General features: G+C 40.4%; 1 protein-coding gene across 1 annotated transcript in view; it reads right to left on the bottom strand.

Annotated features, from left to right (window-relative positions):
• Lrch (Leucine-rich-repeats and calponin homology domain protein) overlaps positions 1-20,903 on the bottom strand; it is a 323,711-nt gene that overhangs the window by 50,068 nt on the left and 252,740 nt on the right. Inside the window, exons 12-14 of the mRNA XM_080266719.1 lie at positions 15,662-16,144; positions 15,126-15,263; positions 8,084-8,161 (exon numbers count right to left, since the gene is read on the bottom strand). Coding sequence (XP_080122845.1) covers positions 8,084-8,161; positions 15,126-15,263; positions 15,662-16,144 — 699 coding nt within the window. The remainder of the gene's footprint in view (positions 1-8,083; positions 8,162-15,125; positions 15,264-15,661; positions 16,145-20,903) is intronic.

The following is a 20,903-nucleotide window of genomic DNA, read 5'->3' as shown; positions in this document are numbered from 1 at the left end:
GCTGAGGGCACTGTTAAGTGAGACACCAAGAATTTCAATACTTTTGGAGATGGGAATATTAGTAGCACTGAAGGTAATGTACGAATCTGGCAATATCTGTCTATTAGTAAACTGTATATATTTAGTTTTACTAGCATTAAAAGAGACAAGGTTGTTTTGTCCCCATTCACTGATTGTAGATAGATCTTGATTTATGGAGATGGCTGTACTGAGTTGAGAGGTAGAGATATTAGACTTTGTAAATGGATGTCTGAGTGTGAATGAACTATGTAGTGTTGAGTCATCTGCATATAAGTGAATGGGATTGTGAGTGACAAATAAGAGATCATTAATATGAACCAGAAATAGGGTTGGCGCCAGAACTGATCCCTGCGGCACGCCGGCATTAACTGAGTGGAAATTCGAATATACATCATCTACTTTTACTCTTATTTTCCTGTCACTAAGATAAGAAGAAATCAAAGGAACAAAAGACGTTAGTTCAGACGCCTCAATCCTGTTTGGGGTGGCCACAAACAAATCGCCTCCAAGTCGCCCTGTCCCCCGCCATTTCACTGCCCTGCTCCCAACTCACACCCCCCTCTCTCATATACCTCTCCACTCCATCCCTCCATCTCATCCTCGGCCTCCCCCTCCCTCTTCCCCCCTCCACCTCACTCACATACACTCTCTTCGTCAGTCTTTCACCCTCCATCCTCTCCACATAGCCAAACCACCTCAGTGTGTTCCTCATAACGCTTCCTATCACATCAACATCAACACCACAAAGCTCCTTTATATCCGCATTCGTCAGCCTGTCTCTCCATGTGACTCCACAGGCTCCTCTTAAATAACTCATTTCCACTGCTCTCACTCTTGACTTATGTCCTTCCAACAACGTCCAAGCTTCACTTCCGTACGTTAGAGTTGGTATCACAATACTGTTTCTTATATATATATATATATATATATATATATATATATATATATATATATATATATTTTCTTTCCTTCATTCTTTCCTTGTCCTTCTGCCTACGGGTGACTCTACACTGAGAGACAAGCCAAATGGTTTCCTGTGCACCAGGAAACTATTTACTATGCTGGGTAGTAACCATATAACCAAATTTTGGCGCCTGGTGGTTTAGTGGGTAATTATTGCGCTCTAATCGGATTGAGCCGGTGAAGGTTTATATCCAAGGGAAGGTTGGGGTTGATTGCTCATGTAATGCCACTCGGGGATGAGTGAGACTGGTCACTCTCATCTTAAATGTCGGGACCAACTGCCTAGCCCCGGGCTCCTACGCTCCTCATGGGGAAATGTAGGATTGGATGATGGATGGATGGATGGATATATACCATATATATATATATATATATATATATATATATATATATATATATATATATGCAGGTAAACCCCAGTTTAACGATGCAATTGGTTAAGTAAAACCCATAGCTAGGCCGGGTATCTTTCCAAGAAAAATCCTGAAAGAATAAAACCCCAAGTATGTTCAAAGATGATCCAGGATACAGTTGGATATTGTTAACACTTAAAGGATACTCCTGAGGTTGATTTTGATGTCAAAAGATATATGAAATGGATTTCTGATGCATTAAAAACAGCAAGATTACCCCAATCAGAGATATGAGCCAAGTCAGACATTAGGTATGCCATAGCATCATCCCTTGTTTGTTGAGTAACTGCTGAGATGGATACCACTGGAAGTGGATGGAAAGGTGAAGAGTGAGGTGGTGCTGCTTCCTATCACCTACCTAGTAGAGAATATGAGATGACAAACTTTTCTTTTTTTATAGTGATGAAGCTCAGGTATCTATTTTCACCCTACCTCTTTTAAATAAGCTATTTTCTATTTACTCATTCCTCACGTCATCTCTCCCAGTCTGAATCATGTTCATCAATGTCATATCTCCCAACATGACGCTACTGTACCACCTTTCTACTTTTCTCTTCTATCCCTGACTATTCCTTGTTACTATACAAACCCCTCCCTCTTCTGGTATGTCCTTTGAAGATCATCAAAGAAATTGGTGATGTAAAACAACTCAAAACTGAAAATAATACATCATCATCACCTGGACCTCCTTTCCCACCATAGGGCACGGTGAGGAGTAGAAATGTCCAGACAGCCCAAATTTGCCCAATCCAATGGGCCACGCCTCCATTCACTCATCATTCAAGCCACCGGAATCCTGGCTCTATCGGATACGCCAAAAATATTCACCACGCTCTGTAGCTTCACATAAAGGTATCCAATAGAGTCAATCCGCATGATGCCATGTTAAAAAGGGGTGACAAATCCCTGATCATGCACTTCTCCTCACAACATTCATCCAGCCAGCTCGATCTCTTGTCAGTTCCCTAGCCTCACTGACTTCCAAACCTCTCTTCCCCACACACTCATCCACCATATCTCTCCACCTTCCCCTTAGCCTACCTCGCCTCCTCTCTCCTTCAAATTCGCTCAGATATACCTTTTTCACCACTCTATTGTTACCCATTCTCTCCACATGACCATACCATCTCAGTACACTCTCTTCGATTCTGGTGTCCACTGACTTCCTCACTCTGCATCTTTCACGAATCACATTATTTCATATCCTATCAACTCTCTGTACTCCAAATACATTCCTCAGCAGTCCCATCTCCGCTGCTCTCACTCCTGATGTTTCATTTTCATGCCACATCATAGTCTCACATCCATATGTTAATGTTGGCACTAACACTCCTTCGTGTAAGCCTCGTGCAGCTGCAGCACTCAAGCCTCTGTTTCTTATCAAGACCTTCATTGCACCAGTTGCCTTTCTTCCTTGTGCCACTCTACCTTCCACTTTTTTTTTTTGCACATTTTCCTCTCTTTTCTATCACTGTACCCAGGTATCTGAACTCTCTCACCAATTCCAGTCTCTTTCCATTCACTGTAATATAATACACCTACCTAAATTTTTCTCTTAGGTATGAAAAATAAGTTTTTATTTATTTATTTTTTTTTTTTTTATGTGTCTGACTTTGGGCAAAGGCTTCAGGGCCTATCACCAAGTCCCAGTTGTTCTCCTTGGGGCCCAGTAGTCCTCTTGCATCTCCACATGTCACCAGTTCGGCACTAACACTCACCATCCATACTGAATACATGCCAGGGCTGTCTCATACAGGACTGGTGTACTGGTATTAGTGTATTTACATCATTCATTCATTAATCATCCAATCCTACAGTGCCCCATGTGGAGTCTAGAAGCCCGGGGCTAGGCAAGTTGGTCCTGATATTTAAGATGACAGTGACCAGCCTCACACATCTCTGAGCGGCACTACATTAGCAATAAACCCGAACCATGGCTTGGATATAAACCTACCCAGGCTCACTTTGGTTGGAGTGCCTTAATTACCCACTAAACCACCAGTCATCACAGTCTGGTTATATTGTTACCACCCAGAACAGTAACTGGTTTCCTGGTGTACAGGAAACCATTTGGTTTGTCACTCAGTGTAAAGTCACCCACAGACAGAAGGAAGAGGAAAAAGCAGCACTACATCGAGTGAGTGGATGATGAGCACCCCCACATACCAATTAATAAATAATAAAGTTATCAGATGCATGCAAAGAACTAGTGGCCACTAGTTTACAGTGCAATGTCCCAATCACTTATTACGTAACACACTCATTATGTAATACAGTCACTGTGTTTAAATAGTAGCTGGTTTCACTTGTCATCAGCACACAAAAGTTACTATGAGACAAAATCTACTGTATGGTCTGATAAATAATAAAGGTGAAGCAAAACATAAGGTCGTACCTATTTAAAATGATTGCACAGAAAATATTGCCAATATCTGTTGGTACCAGAAAATTTACACATGAAAGCTGTGGCTAAACCTGTTGTATAAATAATAATAATAGTAATCATTTTTAAAGAATTATTTAGGTTTCACACACTGATCTGCTAATGGTATCAGCTTACAAAAGATCTCAAAATCAGTTCCAGGTTGGTATAGTAAGTGAAATATGAGTAACTCACTACCACAGAAAGGTCCTTTATAGTAAAGTCAGTTGCCTGATGGAGCTGGAGAAAGGGTATGGATTATAGGAGTTAATACCATGATCTTCAAATAAATGCCACAATAGGAATACTACTTCAATAATTCTGGAAACATCTTGCGCTAATACCATACTGCAATGAATAAATTCCTGTATTGTAAAGGAAAAAAATCTGTTTACTTACATTAAAAAAAAAAAAAAAAATACAGTACGAGCATTCTGTATATATAAAATGTATATATATACAGTCACTCAGTGCATAACAGCAGGCTGCAAAATGGTAGAAAAGGTTTCAATATGCATGGCTTTTATGGCATGAAAAATCTGGCAAGGAAAACAAAACAAAAATCAACATCCTCGGAGGAAAAGAGCCTTTGTCTTCAGTTTAACAACTAAGTTCGATGTATAGATGTACACATTAGCCCCATGAATGCACGCATATGGCTGTTGGTGTTCTCTTCGCACTAGCAAATTTGACTTGGCTGTGGTCTAGTCATTGGGCGGAGGGTACCAATACAGTAACACAAGAGTGGCCAGGAAAATACACAGCAGCGAATGAGACAACAATGGCTGGTCCTGGCGGGAAGCCGGTTCCTCGCGGCACTCAGTCCAAGGCTCCTTTTGGGTGTCCACAGAGGCAACCGTAACCGAGCCATTGGTTACTAACGGGGACTCAGAGGGGTCGACAAGGTAGCGGACAGTTGTTAGCACGCGCTCGAGGTTGAATTGGGTTACGATATCCTCACATGCACACACACTCCCCTGGAAAGAGAGTGGCGGAAGAGTGAGAGGCAGGTGGCCAAAGGAACCAAGCCTAGCTCAAGTGGGGGTTAAAGAGCCCCTCCTTCCCAGTCATCCGTGAGATATTAACCCTTTCAGTATGAAAACATCCTGTTTGAGATATAAAAGACAGTTATAGGAAAGTGATGTACAGAAATATGACTAAAGAAGCAAAATTTTGTTCCTAATTGTTTCACCAATGTGATTATGAGAAAACAGTTGGAAGTAAGGCAGTATCCCTAACTCAGTGTTTTTATCCATCACCTTCTTGTGACATCTTTTTCTGTTTAATTCCTGTTTCTCCAAACTACTTCCTTCAGCTTAGGACAGACCACTAACACACAAGTGAAACAATTCCAATAATCTTTGAATATGATGTTTTTCATTGCTTATCTTGTTACATCTACATGTTTTTGTTCAAGTTGGGGCAGCTCTGTCATACTGAAGGGGCTAAAGCACTCTCTAGACTATACACAATAATCTCTCCTCTTTTTAGTACTGTAGTCCCACTCCTCACATGCTCTTAAGTACAATTTTATTTTGTTTACATTTCATTTAATGAAGCCCACCACTTGAGCACATGCGTATAAGTAAAATGACTTTGATTACTTGTAAGTTAATTTGACAGTATTTATGTTTATATACTGTATTCAGAGTTGAAAGCTAACAGTATGAGTCATGCCAACTAATCTATGAATCTCATACTGTGCTAGAACATACTAATCCACACAGTCCCTTATTACAACATATGACTATGTCAAAGTAAAATAAAAAGCATAAAAAAAAAAAAAAAAAGGATATCCACCAGCCATGCATGAGCTTTAACAGATTGGAGAAAGAAGAACAAACTCAAGTCACCAGACCAAAGATTGGAATTTTGAGCAAGTCTTGTGCACAAACCCAAACCTCGAGAGAAGTCATAATGCAGTTTAGATTACATAGAAACCCAAACAGTCTTTTTTTCTCCTTTTTTTTTTTTTTTTTTTTTTTGACAATAACTATTCTATTTTTATAACACCCTAAGCATATCAAAAATTTGATAACATCTACCGTACAGTGTACTGTACAGACAGAAGCAATCAGAACAGTCATAATACTAAAAGCAACATTAAGAGCAACACCAATCTGAGTCCCGTAACTGGTGGTTGTTAAAAGTGAAGTGACACAAACATCGAGTGGGTGCTGTGTACCTCACCTGCCCAGTCTTGTGTACTGATACTCGATTCCATAACCTTAAGTCTGAAGTCTACATCAAGCAATGAGTGTCAAAACAGATGTGAAAATCCTGTAGAAAGTCCAAGATTGCCAAGCTTTCTTCTCTGGTTTGGAAGACTGATTAAAGGGCAGATTAATGCTTGGTAAACTTGTCTAAAATATTTCTAGTTTCACAATAATCATGTCATGTGCCTCATAGGGAAATGTGACCACGCAACAAAAGGAGGTGAAGAGATCAAGGACGAAGATAATCTAGCTTTGCTCAACTCAGGTATGTATTTTTTGGCTTTGTTTTATGATAAGCAAATAAAGCAGAATATTTTACATTTTCATTTAGCAAGCAATAGCATTAGTGCTCCTTGCATTTTAAAGCAATTAAACCCACACTACCCTCACATGAGGGATTGAGAGAAGCCTGTTCTTGCAGTAGACCTGACAACTGCTGCTAGAACCTACCATCCAATTTAAGATACATCTGATCATTGCTTAGTCGTTCAGCATGCAATATATGAAGGAAGTTCTGAGCTGTGGACAAGATATAGTGTCACCTTGGTCCTTGGTAGCAGACTGAGCTTTGTGGATATGTCAACAACTGGGGAGCTGGCAAGGGAAGAACAGAGGCTCAGAAAATCAATAATACTGTACAAGTGCATGTTCCTCGGAGATGTTACTTACACAACTGTATAAAACTGGAAAAGAAATAGTAACAGCCAATCCCCTATCATGGTACCCTTTTTGGTGGCGTAGGAGGGCCCCAGGTTATACGACCAAAGTCCAAATTATTTAAGCTACGTAAGACCACCTTACTTCCTCAGCAGCAGTAGATTATGAATCCTGCCAGGAAAGCGGGCTGGTATCTAACAGTTTAAATGATCTGGACTACGCTAACCTAGCACTGGGCCTTCTATGCCCCCAAAGGGATAATATAGAACTGGCTGTTATTATTACCTTAATACTGAACAACTGTCATTATTAAATGATAATTACCTGAAATTTAACTTTTCCTACATCAGATATATTCATATACTTCAGGAGAGGATAATGTGATACAAGAAGGAGTGGCATTCCTGGGGAGGAAGTGGGAGGTGGGAGGGTTGGTTAGCCACTGAATTCTGTCTTAAACTTATAACTTTATCCCATTCAGCATAGGGATATCTGTATTTTACTCCAGCTGCTACCAGACAGTTCTATTCAACTTAGGAATATCATATTTGAAGGTGTTTATCATGCTATATCTAACCAGGTCAGTTAAAAAAATCTATCCCAAGTTGAATAAAACAATCAACAGATGTCAAGAATGATATGAAAAAAGACATTCCTGGATTCAAAGTGTTAACATCTTGCACAACTTTTTCATAATTAACTCATTTCCACATACAGCTTGAAGTAAAAATAATCATTATACACTCTTGTAAATAAACACAAAAATATGTTAAGGTAAAAATGGTTAGCCAACAAAATACTACTAAAACTAAGAATTGCAAAAAGCAGAAATTTTCAAGAAAACAGATGGCAGATTTGCAAGAATAGTATGCCAACCATTTATACCATGTGAATTTTTTTCTATGGCAAAGTGAAAAATATCAGTTTAAAACACAACATGCACAGCCAGTGGATTATACTGCAACAATAGCCAGTATATTTTGTGCTGTACATTTGTAGTGGTGTTCATAATGTGGTAATGCATGACAACAAAAATAAAAAACAAAACAAGGATCATGCATCTAATATATTCTCCTCCATTACATATCGCAGCACTTAATTCCCCCCATTCCTCCCTATGTCAATATGTATATCATATCTATACAATATATATCTGTTACCTATTCCCCATGAGACTATCATCCATCCATCATTCAATCCTACGTATCTTCAAAGGTGAGTCAATGATAAAAACCTGGGTGGTAAGTACAGTATTATCCCAATGACCATCTCAACAAATAAACAATAACCTGTAACGTCTCCAAGAAACATATATACAAGCAACTAAAGGAAATCAGCAACAGAAAATAATGCTCAACAAGAAAAGGATGTGGGTACAGTAGAGTACTTACATCTTCGACGCCAATCTTTCGACACGCCTCCAGGAAGTTCTCAACATTTAGTCTGCACTTTGCTATTGTCAACTTTGGCTGCAAGGAAAGTCTCCTCTTAACATGGTGAGATTTAAAAAATTCTATGGGGTTCATTGAGTTATCTGACTCAAATTAATAAGGAGAATAATGTCTAAGCTTCATACTGAACATGTATCTTTCTATCAGCATCTATGCTTCTTTCCATTAGTAAGAAACAGGTTCCTGGTTGATTATATTAAGTCCTCATTTAACAGAGCAGATCTGTTCCTACAAACTGATGTTCAGTGAATGTAAGTAAATGAGAATTATGTTCTAGCATGACAGGTCATCTTAAACATTTTAAAAATCCTATTCAAGGCTGCAAATAATAAAGTTCACCTGATGTTGTGATCATGTGTATTTCTGTCTACTAAATGTTAAAGCTCAAATGCAATTTAAAGAAATAACCTAGTTGAGATACTTCTAGTGTGGGCCGCTTCAATTCTGACTCTTTATTTAACATCATGATCGTTTCACAATATCACGCAATGTGAAGTGCCCACATGCTGGTTTACAACTTAGCAGTGACATGCATGTTAAGTGAAACTATGTTAGGTATGGAATTACTATACAGGTTGATACCTACTGGAGAAATGTTTTATTGTATACTAAGATGGTAAACATAGTAATGTACTCAATAAAATACAGTACAGGTATATCTAAATAGGCGGCTATAAAAACTTAAAATACATTGTACAGTGATCCCTTGGCTATAGCAGTTTTCATTATCACTGTCAGATGAAAAATCTGCACTCCTGCCATTAGTGCACAATTTTCAGATAAAAAACATCATTATTGTACACCTGAGCTGGTTTCTGCCAACAATGATGGTGCAGTACCTGTGGTTTCTGAAGGTTCTGAGGGATTTTTTTAAAATGAGGCCCTACACAAAGAGTTAATCCCTAGTGGTGGAGACCACTCTCTCTCCACCCACTACCCTCAGAACCCCATACCTCAAGCCCAGCTCAGGTCTCTCTATAGGGTAAACATACACAAGCAGTAGAAGCACCTTACCAAATCAATTCTTCTTCTTCTACTTCCTGTAACCTGTTACAATTTTCTGATTATTTTTAGGGTGGTAAATGAGCATCTCTTGTTATATTCTGTTTTCCCATTTTTTTAGCTATGTTCTACGGTATCAACCCTTGTTTGATTTCTCAGCACAGTGGTGGAAGCGACAGTTGTTTGTGGCTTGGTGTCCCCAGCACCTTTTAGTATTCCATTGCGATTCACAATAAATGGGGCTTTCAACAACTTACATGAAGGGAAGACAACCTAACGTAACAAAATATATACTATTCTAGCCTCATATAACACAATCTATCCATCTATGACCTAATCCAACATAAATTACCATAACCTAACAAAGGATCTGGTAAAGGCATACAACAAAGTACACAGATAAGGATTGAGAAAAGTTCTGCGCATGTACGGTGTAAATGGTACGCTGCTAGGTGTCGTCAAGGTTTTATGTTGGTAGTGAGGCATGTGTAAGGGTAATTGGGCATCTAAGCGAATGGTTTATGATCAAAGTAGGCGTGCAATAAGGTTGTGTGATGTTCCCATGGTTGTTTAATATATATATGGATGGGGTGATAAGACAAGTAAAAACATGAGTAATGGAGAGAGGGATGTCTTTGGTAATGAATGGAGATGGATAGAATATCTCAAATTTGTTGTATGCTGATGATGCAGTGCTACTTGCAAATACCATACAAGAACTTCGCAGACAAGTGCAGAGTTTTGCTGATGTCTGTGAGCATTGTGCCTTGAAAGTAAATGTAGAAAAGAGTAAAGTGATGGTAATCGAGAGAGAAGATGACTCCCAGTGTGATATTACAGTGAAAGATGAGTGACTGGAATTGGTGAGAGAGTTCAAATACCTGGGTGCAGTGACAGAAAAGAGAGGAAAATGTGCAAAAGAAGTGGAATGCAGAATGACACAAGGAAGGAAAGTAGTTGGTGCTATGAAGCCTTTGATAAAAAAACCAAGGCTTGAGTGTTGCAGCCGCGTGAGGCTTACAGGAAGGAGTGTTAGTGCCAACATTAACATATGGATGTTAGACTATGGTGTGACATGAAAATGAAAAGTCAAGAGTGAGAGCAGTGGAGATGGAACTGCTGAGGAATGCATTTGGAGTACAGAGAGTTGATAGGATATGAAATAATGTGATTCGTGAAAGATGCGGAGTGAGGAAGTCTGTGGACACCAGAATCGAAGAGAGTGTACTGAGATGGTATGGTCATGTGTAGAGAATGGATAACAACAGAGTGGCAAAAAAGGTATATCTGAGCGAATATGAAAGGGGGAGTTGGTGAGGTAGGCCAAGGAGAAGGTGAAGGGATATGGTGGATGAGTGTGTGTGAGGAAGAGAGGTATGGAAGTCGGTGGGGCTAGGAGACTGACAAGAGATCGAGCTGGATGGATGAATGTTGTGAGATGAAGTGCATGATCATGGATTTGGCACCCCTTTTTAATGTGACAGCATTCAGATTGACTCTATTGGATACATTTATGAGAAACTACAGAATGTGGTGAATGTTTTGGGTATATCAGATATAGCCAGGATTCCGGGGGTTTGCATGATAAGTGAATGGAAGCGTGGCCCACTGAACTGGGCAAACTTGGGCCATCTGAGCCCTGCTACTCCTCACCCTGCCATAGGGTGGGAAAAGAGGTACGGATGCTGATGATGATGCTAAACAAAGTAAAGTATCCTAATGCACCAGAAAATAAGCTAACCTAATCTAACCATATGTAACCTAATTGTCTATCTATCTCTCTACTGCCAGACACCTTAATCCCATATGGGGTGGCCACAAACAAATCGCCTCCACGTCCCCCTGTCCCCTGCCATTTCACTGCCCTGCTCCCAGCTCGCATCCCCCTCTCTCATATACCTCTCCACTCCATCCCTCAATCTCATCCTTGGCCTCCCCCTCCCTTTCTCCCCCTCCACCTCATTCACATACATTCTCCTCATCAGTCTCTCACTCTCCATCCTCTCCACATGGCCAAACCACCTCAATGCGTTTCTCCTAATGCTTCCTATCACATCCACATCCACACCACAATAAGCCTTCACATCCTTATTTGTCAGTCTCTCTCTCCATGTGACTCCACATGCTCCTCTCAAATAACTCATTTCCACCACTACCCTCACTCTTGACTTGTGTCCCTCCAACAAGGTCCAAGCTTCACTTCCATACATCAGAGTTGGTATCATAATACTGTCATGTAATAACTTTTTCACTTCCATGCTCACCTCCCTGTTTCTTATCACTGCTTTCAAGGAACCAGCAACCTATCCTCCTTGCTGCACTTCACCCTCCAAACTTCCATCCTTACTCATCACACTACCCAAGTACTTAAATGTACTCACATTTTCCATTTCCTCCTCAACCAACCTCACTGTACATTCACTGACTTGACTTCTTTTGAAGACCATAACTTTATTCTTTCCTACATTCACCTTTAGATTCCATTTTTTACACACTCTCCCAAACTCATCCACCGAGCCTTGCAGCTCCCTTTCGTCTTCACTTAACAACACAGTATCACCTGCAACCAATAGTACAGGGAGTTTCCAAACACTGCCCTCTCTCATTAGGGCCACTCCAACATCCACTACCCTACCTCGTATCTCTTTTATTACCCCATCCATGTACAGACTGAACAACCATGGAGACATGATACATCCCTGTTTCAACCCAACCTTCAAACAGAAAAATTCACTCAGTTCACTATCCACACGCACTGCAGTCTAAGCACCGTTATACATACTCTTCACAGCATTCAACAACTTCCCATCTACTCCATATATTCTTAATACTTTCCACAATCCTTGTCTATCCACCCTGTCATATGCTTTTTCCAAATCCATGAAGGCCACATACAACTTCTTTCCCTTCTCTAGAAACTTTTCCACTACAGATCTATGAATGAATATCTGATCTACACAATTTCTTCCCTTCCTAAAACCTCCCTGTTCTTCTCCAACTAATTCCTCTGTGATTTCCCTAACTCTGTCAGTAAGTATCCTACCATATCCTTTTCCCATTACACTAAGAAGACAAATGTCCCTATGATCACCACACACTTCTTTTTCCCCCTTTCCTTTGTACAAGGGAATCATTATACCTGTCTTCCAATCCTCTGGGACTCTACCTTCCTCCCAGGCCAATCTGCGCATCTTCCACATCCACTCTACTACAATCTCTCACTCACACTTCAGCATTTCACCACACACTCCATCAATTCCTGGGGCTTTCCCCATTTTGACTTTCTTCATTGCTTCCACAACTTCCATCCTACTGATTTCTTCCTCTCTTCTCACATCCCTTCCTCTCCCAGCCATTCCCCAGCCACTTATACTCGCATTACTTTCATTCTGTATGTTCAACAATTCCTTAAAATGTTCTCTCCATTTGCTCACTTTTTCTCCCTTCTCCACTAGTAATCTACCATTTTTATCTCTCACTCCGACTAACTTCACTGCCACCCTGTCTAACTCTCTTTACCTCTTTTCAGAACATTTTCTTACAGTCCCTCCACTTTACACTCAAATCCCTTCGAAATTCCCCATCCACACTCTTCTTACTCTCTTACTGATCTTTTCACCTCTCTTGTCCTCTCTACATATAACTCTCTGTTCCATCTCTCAACTTCTTCCACGCCCCTATTTCTCATACATTCATTATATGCTTTCTTCTTTTGTGCCACAGCCTGTCTCACCTCTTCATTCCACCATGCTGTTCCCTGCACCCGCTTTCGTCTTCTTTTCACCCCACACACCACCTCACATGCACACATTTCTTCTGTGAATATCTTGCACACACCTTCCACGTCCCCATCTGCTCCAATCCATATTTGCCCAATTGTTCTTCCACTTCTCTCTTATATTCCGATTTTTTCTCATCCTCTTGTAACCTTTCCACTCTCCTTGCATCTACTCCTTCCTCCCATCCTTCCCTCCTTCTATTTCTCCATTTCACTTGGACCTTGATTCTCATCACCACCAAGTGGTGGTCAGAAAGTCCACTCTCCCAACCTCTATATGTTTTTGCATCCATTACACACCTACGCATCCTCTCCTCCACACACACAAAATCAATCATTGCCTTCCTTTCATTCAGTTCACCACCCACCCTTCTCATCACTCGCCATATATCCCTGTGGATCATTTTGTGCCTGAAGAGGGCATTGGCCATCACCAACCCCCTCCCGGCACAAATGTCCACTAAAGCACTGCCATTCTCATCTATCTCAACATGCACATCCCACTCACCAATTACTCTATCCACCTTCATATTCCCTACTTTACCATTCATATCACCAATCAAAAACACTCTCATTCCTCTAAACTTTTCTAAGCACATTTTCACATCTGTCTGGAACTCTTCTCTCACTCTGCTTGCATGATCTTGTGCTGGCGCATACACACACACACAATCACCCACATTTTTGTCCAACCTTCAATCTTACCCACACAATCCTTGAGCCAACTGATCCACAATATAACTAAACCTAACCTAACCTAGCCTAACTGCACCTAATAATTTAACCTAACCTAACCCTCAGTTCAGAAATGGGAAAAAAAAGTCTACCATTAGAATTAATTTCTTTCGATGACAGAAACCTACCTTACTCCACAAGGCTGTAAAGGTTTGCAGCATGGAAACATAATCAGGAGGGAAAATCATTTATGGCAATAAAAGTATTAAAAATGAAAACAAATGGAATGAAAAACATAAACGAATCTGGGTAAATCTGAGTATGTCTGAGTAAATCTTCTATTACAATGGAAACAATCGTATGCATGGCTTAAGGAGTGTGATTAAAAAAAAAAAAAAAAAAAAAAAAAAAAAAAAAGCAGGAAAAGGACATTTACCACTCTGGTATGTGTTTCTTTCTTACTGTGACCTTTTCATCACTTTCTATTAACCTAACCATGCCTATGTGTGTTTCTGATACTTGCCATAACAGTATGTATTTATGTATTTAGTGGGTATAAATTGTTTTAAATGGGAAAAGTTAGGTTTATGTGTGGGGTGTCTGGTACCAATTAGGATATACCCATAGGTTCTGTGCTTTCGTTACTGAGCACCAAGCTTGATCCCAATTATGTGCGATAACCACGGGATCACTGTAATCATAATGTTGCCAGAATAAGTGACGGGAAGTCTACCCCTGTCTTCTTATTCTTAAAAAAACAATTACAACAAAATGCATAAGCAGTATTGTTAAAAATTACTATAAGGGTTTATTCTTAGCTGAACACATTAAGCATGGCACAATCTGCACAATATAAAATAATAAATACTCAATCACCATACCATCTTTCTTGAGGTGTGGACATCTACACCTAGGCTACCACAGTCCCAAAAACTTAGGAGCAATTGGCATTAAAATACTGTACTGTATCTTCAATTGATGTAATCTCTGCCCTCACTTGATTCAATACTAACAAGGCATATGGGCCTGATGGGGTCCCTCCTGTTGTCTTCACATGTTCATGTAAGAAGTTAGGTAAGATAATTATATGAATATTAGGTATTGTGAATTATGTCATCATACAAATTTACACTGCCTGGTTGACATGTTTATTATTCAAGGTTGCTGCATTCAGGTTATCACAGAAGTTGTATGCCGTCACTAGCCTCAGTTCGGACTCTGTGGACGTGGTTGCAATTCCAATGGCATTTCTTGGGGATATTATACTTCTGTTATAACAGATATGTGTTATTATAGGTGTTATGTTAATTCTATGTGTGTGTTTTACATATAACTAACCCTTATTCTTGTTTAAAACTGCTTAACACAGCATTTTAGGTGTAAACTGGCTGCGGTCAAACATCAAATCCCATTTTTCCTAAAGGCTATGTACTCCATTATATAAGCATTTACTTAACGAGCAGATTTCCAGCAACATAACAATTTAAAACATCAAGACCCACTCTGTAATGTGACAAAATTTCTTACCACAGCAGGGGAAGGGACATGTATGGATGACACCGAGCGTGGGCGGACATGGTTGGCCAGGTGGCACAACACTACTCCATCCATCAGAGCTGCAGAGATGTCTGCTGGCAGTGACACCTTCAGCCGGGTTTCAATAATCTGGAAAAGAGGAAGAAAACAGTATCATCCACATTAATCTTTTCAATCTCTTCAGAATGATGCTGGGGAGATGCATGTGGCGGCACCAATATGACCAGGCAATGGAGCTGCCCAGTTATAAACAGTAAACGCTCAATATAGTGAACCCTTCCATTGCGAACTTCAGGTATAGCAACCCACTATTTCCAGAGCGAACTTCCGCCGGATATAGCGACCTTTGTTTGCTGTATCCAGCGGAAGTTCGTGTATCAGCCAGCTCCCGTGACTCACCATTGTGGGAGCGTCTGCCAGCCCGTGCGATGAGTCACGTAGGCTAGCTAGCCCACCAAGCTACTTTATGCCACTTTTAGTTCAGTTTTTAAATAACTTATCTCTTCACTTCAATCTCTCTTACTCACATTCCTCAGTTTCTCGACCAGTTGTTTCTCATGTTGCTGTTTCTCCAGCTCCCGCCTGTACGTAAAACTAAGGTGGGCTGGATTTGCATCGGGGTCAAATGTCCGGCCACCTCCACTTCGTTTCCTAGTCTTGATCGTTGTTGCTGTTGCTGGTGCTGCTGTTGCCAGTGGTGCCTTGGGTATTGCATTCCCATTCCCTCTGGTAGTTGACGTTAGATGACTACTGGATTGTGATGGTATGGAAGGATGGTGACTGGCGCTGTGTAGATTAGACTGAGGGGGTCCCGTGTGATGGTGACTGCTTGTGTATGCATTTGTGGTGGTGTGTGAAGATGATGTGGCCATGTGAGTCTGGCTGGTGTATGGACTAGAGGAGTGGGCTGGGTTGTAGGTACTTGAGGGGTAAGGGCAGCCATCCATAGAATCGAAGCTCACATCAGGTGAGCTGGAGGACGGAGAACCTTTGCTGGGGCTGACTCGGGACTGTAAAGAGACAGATAATGAAGTTAAGGTTGTGGGATTTCAAACTTGTGAGGAAAAACAGAATTCCTTGAACACTGGCTCTCTCTATGTGCATTCATCTACATAAATAGTCTATTCATTTCCACCATCATTTATTATTTAAAACCTCACTTTCTCATACACTCATTTTCCTTTCCTTCTAGGCCTTCTACATCTCTACTTACCTTAACATACATGTACTGTGATCATCTTGGCCTTCCACATCTCCGTTTACCTTCAGTTTCATTTACATACACTGTACTTTTCTCATCTTTCAGGAACATCCACTGACTCTAAGCAGCCTTTCAGTAAAATTTCTCACTATATAGAAAGTCCTCATTAAGGGGCTATTTACATTTAACATTACTGTATAAAGTTCACACACACACACACACACACACACACACACACACACACACACACACACAAACTATATAAAGTTCCACTGTTATCCCAAAAGCTGGTTCAACAGTTTTCCCAAATTTATATTACCATCTGTACAGAAAAACTGTGATATTTTGGGTCACAGCCCTGACTTATAAAGAGGACTGTCTGAACCTTATCTTACAATCAAAGCAGCTTACAATCCTACATAATCAAAGCAGCTTTCAAATACTTTATTCCTCAACAGATTCATTTACATTACTCACTCTGACTTTTCGAGTATAGTACAGTTGTTTGCTATAGTTTCTGCTAATATACTACCCCCATCCTTGACTAAGAGAAGTTTAGCCAGGATTCTGCATCAAAAGAAGACCTGTTCTTGGTAAATGAAGATTTTCTATATTATACTCTGTTCACTTTAACTAGACATTAAATTGCCATCTCTCCATCCAGAATGCTCAGTTGTGACACCAGATTAACACTAGAATATACTGCTAGTCATGCAGAACTGCTACAGAAAGAATATAAGAGTCATAGTATTGTCTTATTTTGCTACTGAGCTATGGAAAAAAGGCTAAAAAAAAAAAAAAATGCCTAGTTAAAGTGAATGACCTATACATGATAACAATGCCAATACAAAGAGCTCCTCCTGTGGTCTGGCAACACTTCAAACAATCACCTTAATAATGAACAGCAAGTCTTTGTTTGGTGCAAAGCCAAGGTTTGATTAGAGGATGGTATACAAATGTACAAGTGTGGGAAACCATGTGGTGGCAATGATATGAGCCAACAACTTCTCTGATTGGTTATAGCTACAAACATCCTTCAAGTCCCTCCATATCCCTTGAAAGATGGATAGTGAATTGCTGGATAGGTAACTTCACCTTGCAGTCCATCAGGTTATTTTTTTTATTATTATTATTATTATTATTATTACTATTATTTTTTTTTTTATGGAGAGGAAGGGGGAGGGGTTGAGTCCATACACCAGCTTACAAGTATCCTTCATTCATAAAAAAAATCTGTAACAGTAGGACTTGAACTTCTGTAGTTTGAAGTTTGGGGAGAAACTCGTCCAGGGAAGCAAGTTCCAAAGAAAAACAGTTCTAGGAATAAATGAATTCTGACAGGCAGAAGTTTTCAAATATAACTGAGTGACAGTCATGTCATGAGCAATACCAGATGCCTGCATAGGGAAAAGCGTGGAGAGGTGGCACTATGGATGTAACTTTCTCTGAGTATTTGCCTTAAAAGTATCTGTAAAATAATGTAAGGGAGACAACATTCTGTCTTACCTGTTGGGGAGGTAATTCAATTGTAACTGCTGGGTTACTAATAATTCTTATAGCATTGTTCTGAAATTCTATGTTTCAGTGTGAAGGGCCTGTGAATCACTGAGTCAACTGCATATGAGTGAATGGGATTATGGGTGACACGAGATCGTTAATATGAATGGGGAACATGGATGGAGCCAGGACTGATCCTTGAGGTAAGCCAACATTAACAGAGTGGAGATTGGAATAGACATCATCTACCTTTACAGTACAGTACTGTACTCTTAACTTTCTGTTGCCGTGATACGAGGAAATCAGTGGGACAAAAGATGATAGGCTGTAACAAGGGAACTTAGATAACAGGGAATGATTCCACACTTTATCAAAAGCTTTAGAAATATTTAGGGCTACTGTAACTGTTTGTTCATGTTGGTCAATCAACTGATGGATGGTGTGAGTCAACTGATTGCCTATATCAACAGTGGATCTTTCATGGCAAAAACCATATTGTCTGTCAATAATGAAGTTGCTGGATTCAAGATATTTAACACTGTTTAACAAATGACAATCTCAAATACTTTACCAAAAGAGGATGTAATAGCTATTGGTCTGTACTCTGAGGGATCAGACATACTTCCCTTCTTTGGAATTTGGTAGATATTGGCGTCTTTCCAAGAATTTGGGAATACAAAAAGTATGTATGCAGAGTCTGAATAATTTACCATGAATAGATGCAAGTTCTGGGAAACACTTCTTCAAAACGAGTCGAGGAATTTCATCAGGACCTGGAGTTTTGCTGGCTGGTAAATTGTCTAGTACAGATTTTATGTATCTAGTCTGTATCTCTAGTGGAGTAATTTTGGGAGTAAAGCCCTACTACAGGAACATTCTGATTGACTTCTTCCAAGGGAGAATTTCTGGCAAATGTATTGGCAAGAATGTTAGCTTTCCCATGTTGGTCATTAACAGAGTTTCCATTTAAAGATTTTTGTGGGGGAATGGGTAATTAGTTATTAAAGTTACTAAACAAAGAACTGACAGCTGACCAGAATATTCAATTGTCATCAGGATTATTTAATAATCTGGATGCTTAGTTGTGAAGAGTTTGATATGGTGAGTTTTAATACTACTCTTCCATGGTTTCCAGCAATTTTAAAGTGATTGAGGGATTTGGTGGTTTTCAGTTTTAAGTAAGAGTTATATGCTAAAGACTTTCGTGTTGTTCCTCTGGCACAACTGCTGCTGAACCATTTTGGGGGGTCTGATCTTTAAGTAAATTGGTCACAGGGGATGAACAATTTTATACTAACTTGCATCGTCATTAATGTGGGACTAGGTAGAATTTATGTCAGTGAAGAAATAAGACTGCCATGGAATATCAGCAAAATAATTTCTAAATCCATCCCAGTCTGGCTTGTCAAAGGACCATCTGGTCACCCTGACTGGTTTAGAATGGAGGTTTGAGGCATGTGACGAATGAGGCTTTGATGAGATTGTAGTCGGATGATCCAAGAGGTCGAAGTGCCTCTAGTCTGTGCTGATCTGGGTTATTTGTCAGGAACAGCTCCAAGAGACAGGCACTAAGGTCAAGGTTATATGGTATTCTGGTTGGTTGTTTAACCAGTTGTGTGGGATCAAATGATTCTGCAAACAGCTCACATTCTAGACCAGTATCATCAGTCCTGGCAGAATGCAATAACCATTCTACATGATGGACGTAATATAACCCAACATGGTAATTTCAGTAGTAAGGGTGAGGATAAGGTTGGTAAACTATGTAGATAAGGAGCTGAATACACTTGGTTCTGATGAGGCATTGGGGGAGTGATAAGTATACAGATACTATCTATCTATTGCCAGACGCCCTAATCCCGTACAGGGTGGCCACAAACAAATCGTCTCCAAGTCGCCCTGTTCCCCGCCATTTCACTGCCCTGCTCCCAACTCACACTCCCCTCTCTCATATACCTCTCCACTCTATCCCTCCAGCTCATCCTCAGCCTCCCCCTCCCTCTCCTCCCCTCCACCTCACTCACATACACTCTCCTCATCAGTCTCTCACCCTCCATCCTCTCCACATGGCCAAGCCACCTCAGTATGTTCCTCCTAATGCTTCCTATCACTTTCACAACCACACCACAACGCTCCTTTATATCCTCATTTGTCAGCCTGTCTCTCCATGTGACTCCACAGGCTCCTCTTAAATAACTCATTTCCACTGCTCTCACTCTTGACCTGTGTCCTTCCAACAACATCCAAGCTTCACTTCCAGATACATTTGGTTATATTAAGGTAACTTGGTGTGTATAATGAGTAATTAAAATTTGTAGAAGTGAACTTTACAATACTGTAAACTGTGTATTCTAATTTATATAGTAACAAGTGCCACCCTTGTTACAAAGGTTAATGAGGAGATGGAAACCAGCAAAACCATATGGGGATTGGTCAGCAGGGGGAGAGATTTGGGTCTCTGTGAGGAATAGGGCTAGAGGGGGATATGGATTCAAGTAAGAAGTGAATGGAATTTAGATTGGTACTAAGACCACAGATGCTGGTAAAATAAAGGGCTTAACCAACATTTCTCCACTCAGGAGCATGATTTTTGGTAGCAATAACTACTGCTGGCACAGATGCTTGATGACAACCTAGAAAGCCCTGTGCCACCAGCTCTACCTTACCACTGGTGGCAGTCCCAAGGTACCACTGCATTTGGTCTTCATATTGCAGAGGCCCTTGTTAAGGGGAGGAGGGTGGGGGGAATAGAAGGTGTGATGTCTACTGTGCATGTGGTATCATGTAGAGAGTTGGAAGCAGATAATACCAAGCTGGCCTATTCTCTGTGTTAATGAACACACTGAAAATGTTCAGAATCGGGAGATGGCCAGGAACAGATACTAAAGACAGGTTAAATGGGAGCTCCAGCTCTCCCTGTCACCAGCTTGCCATCCACCTTGGGAGTACCACACTTTTCAAACAATGTTACAGTCTACTCCATTTCAAACCTGGGCCTAATACTACTACTGCAATAACCACCACCACCACTGCTACTACAACTACTACTACTACCACCACCACGACCACAA

Source organism: Coenobita brevimanus, chromosome 21 (genome assembly GCF_032717465.1).
Source record: "Coenobita brevimanus isolate Jiangsu-jjx chromosome 21, ASM3271746v2, whole genome shotgun sequence".
In the NCBI taxonomy this organism is placed as follows: Eukaryota; Metazoa; Arthropoda; class Malacostraca; order Decapoda; family Coenobitidae; genus Coenobita; species Coenobita brevimanus.
This window is presented reverse-complemented; position numbering and strand designations above follow the sequence as displayed.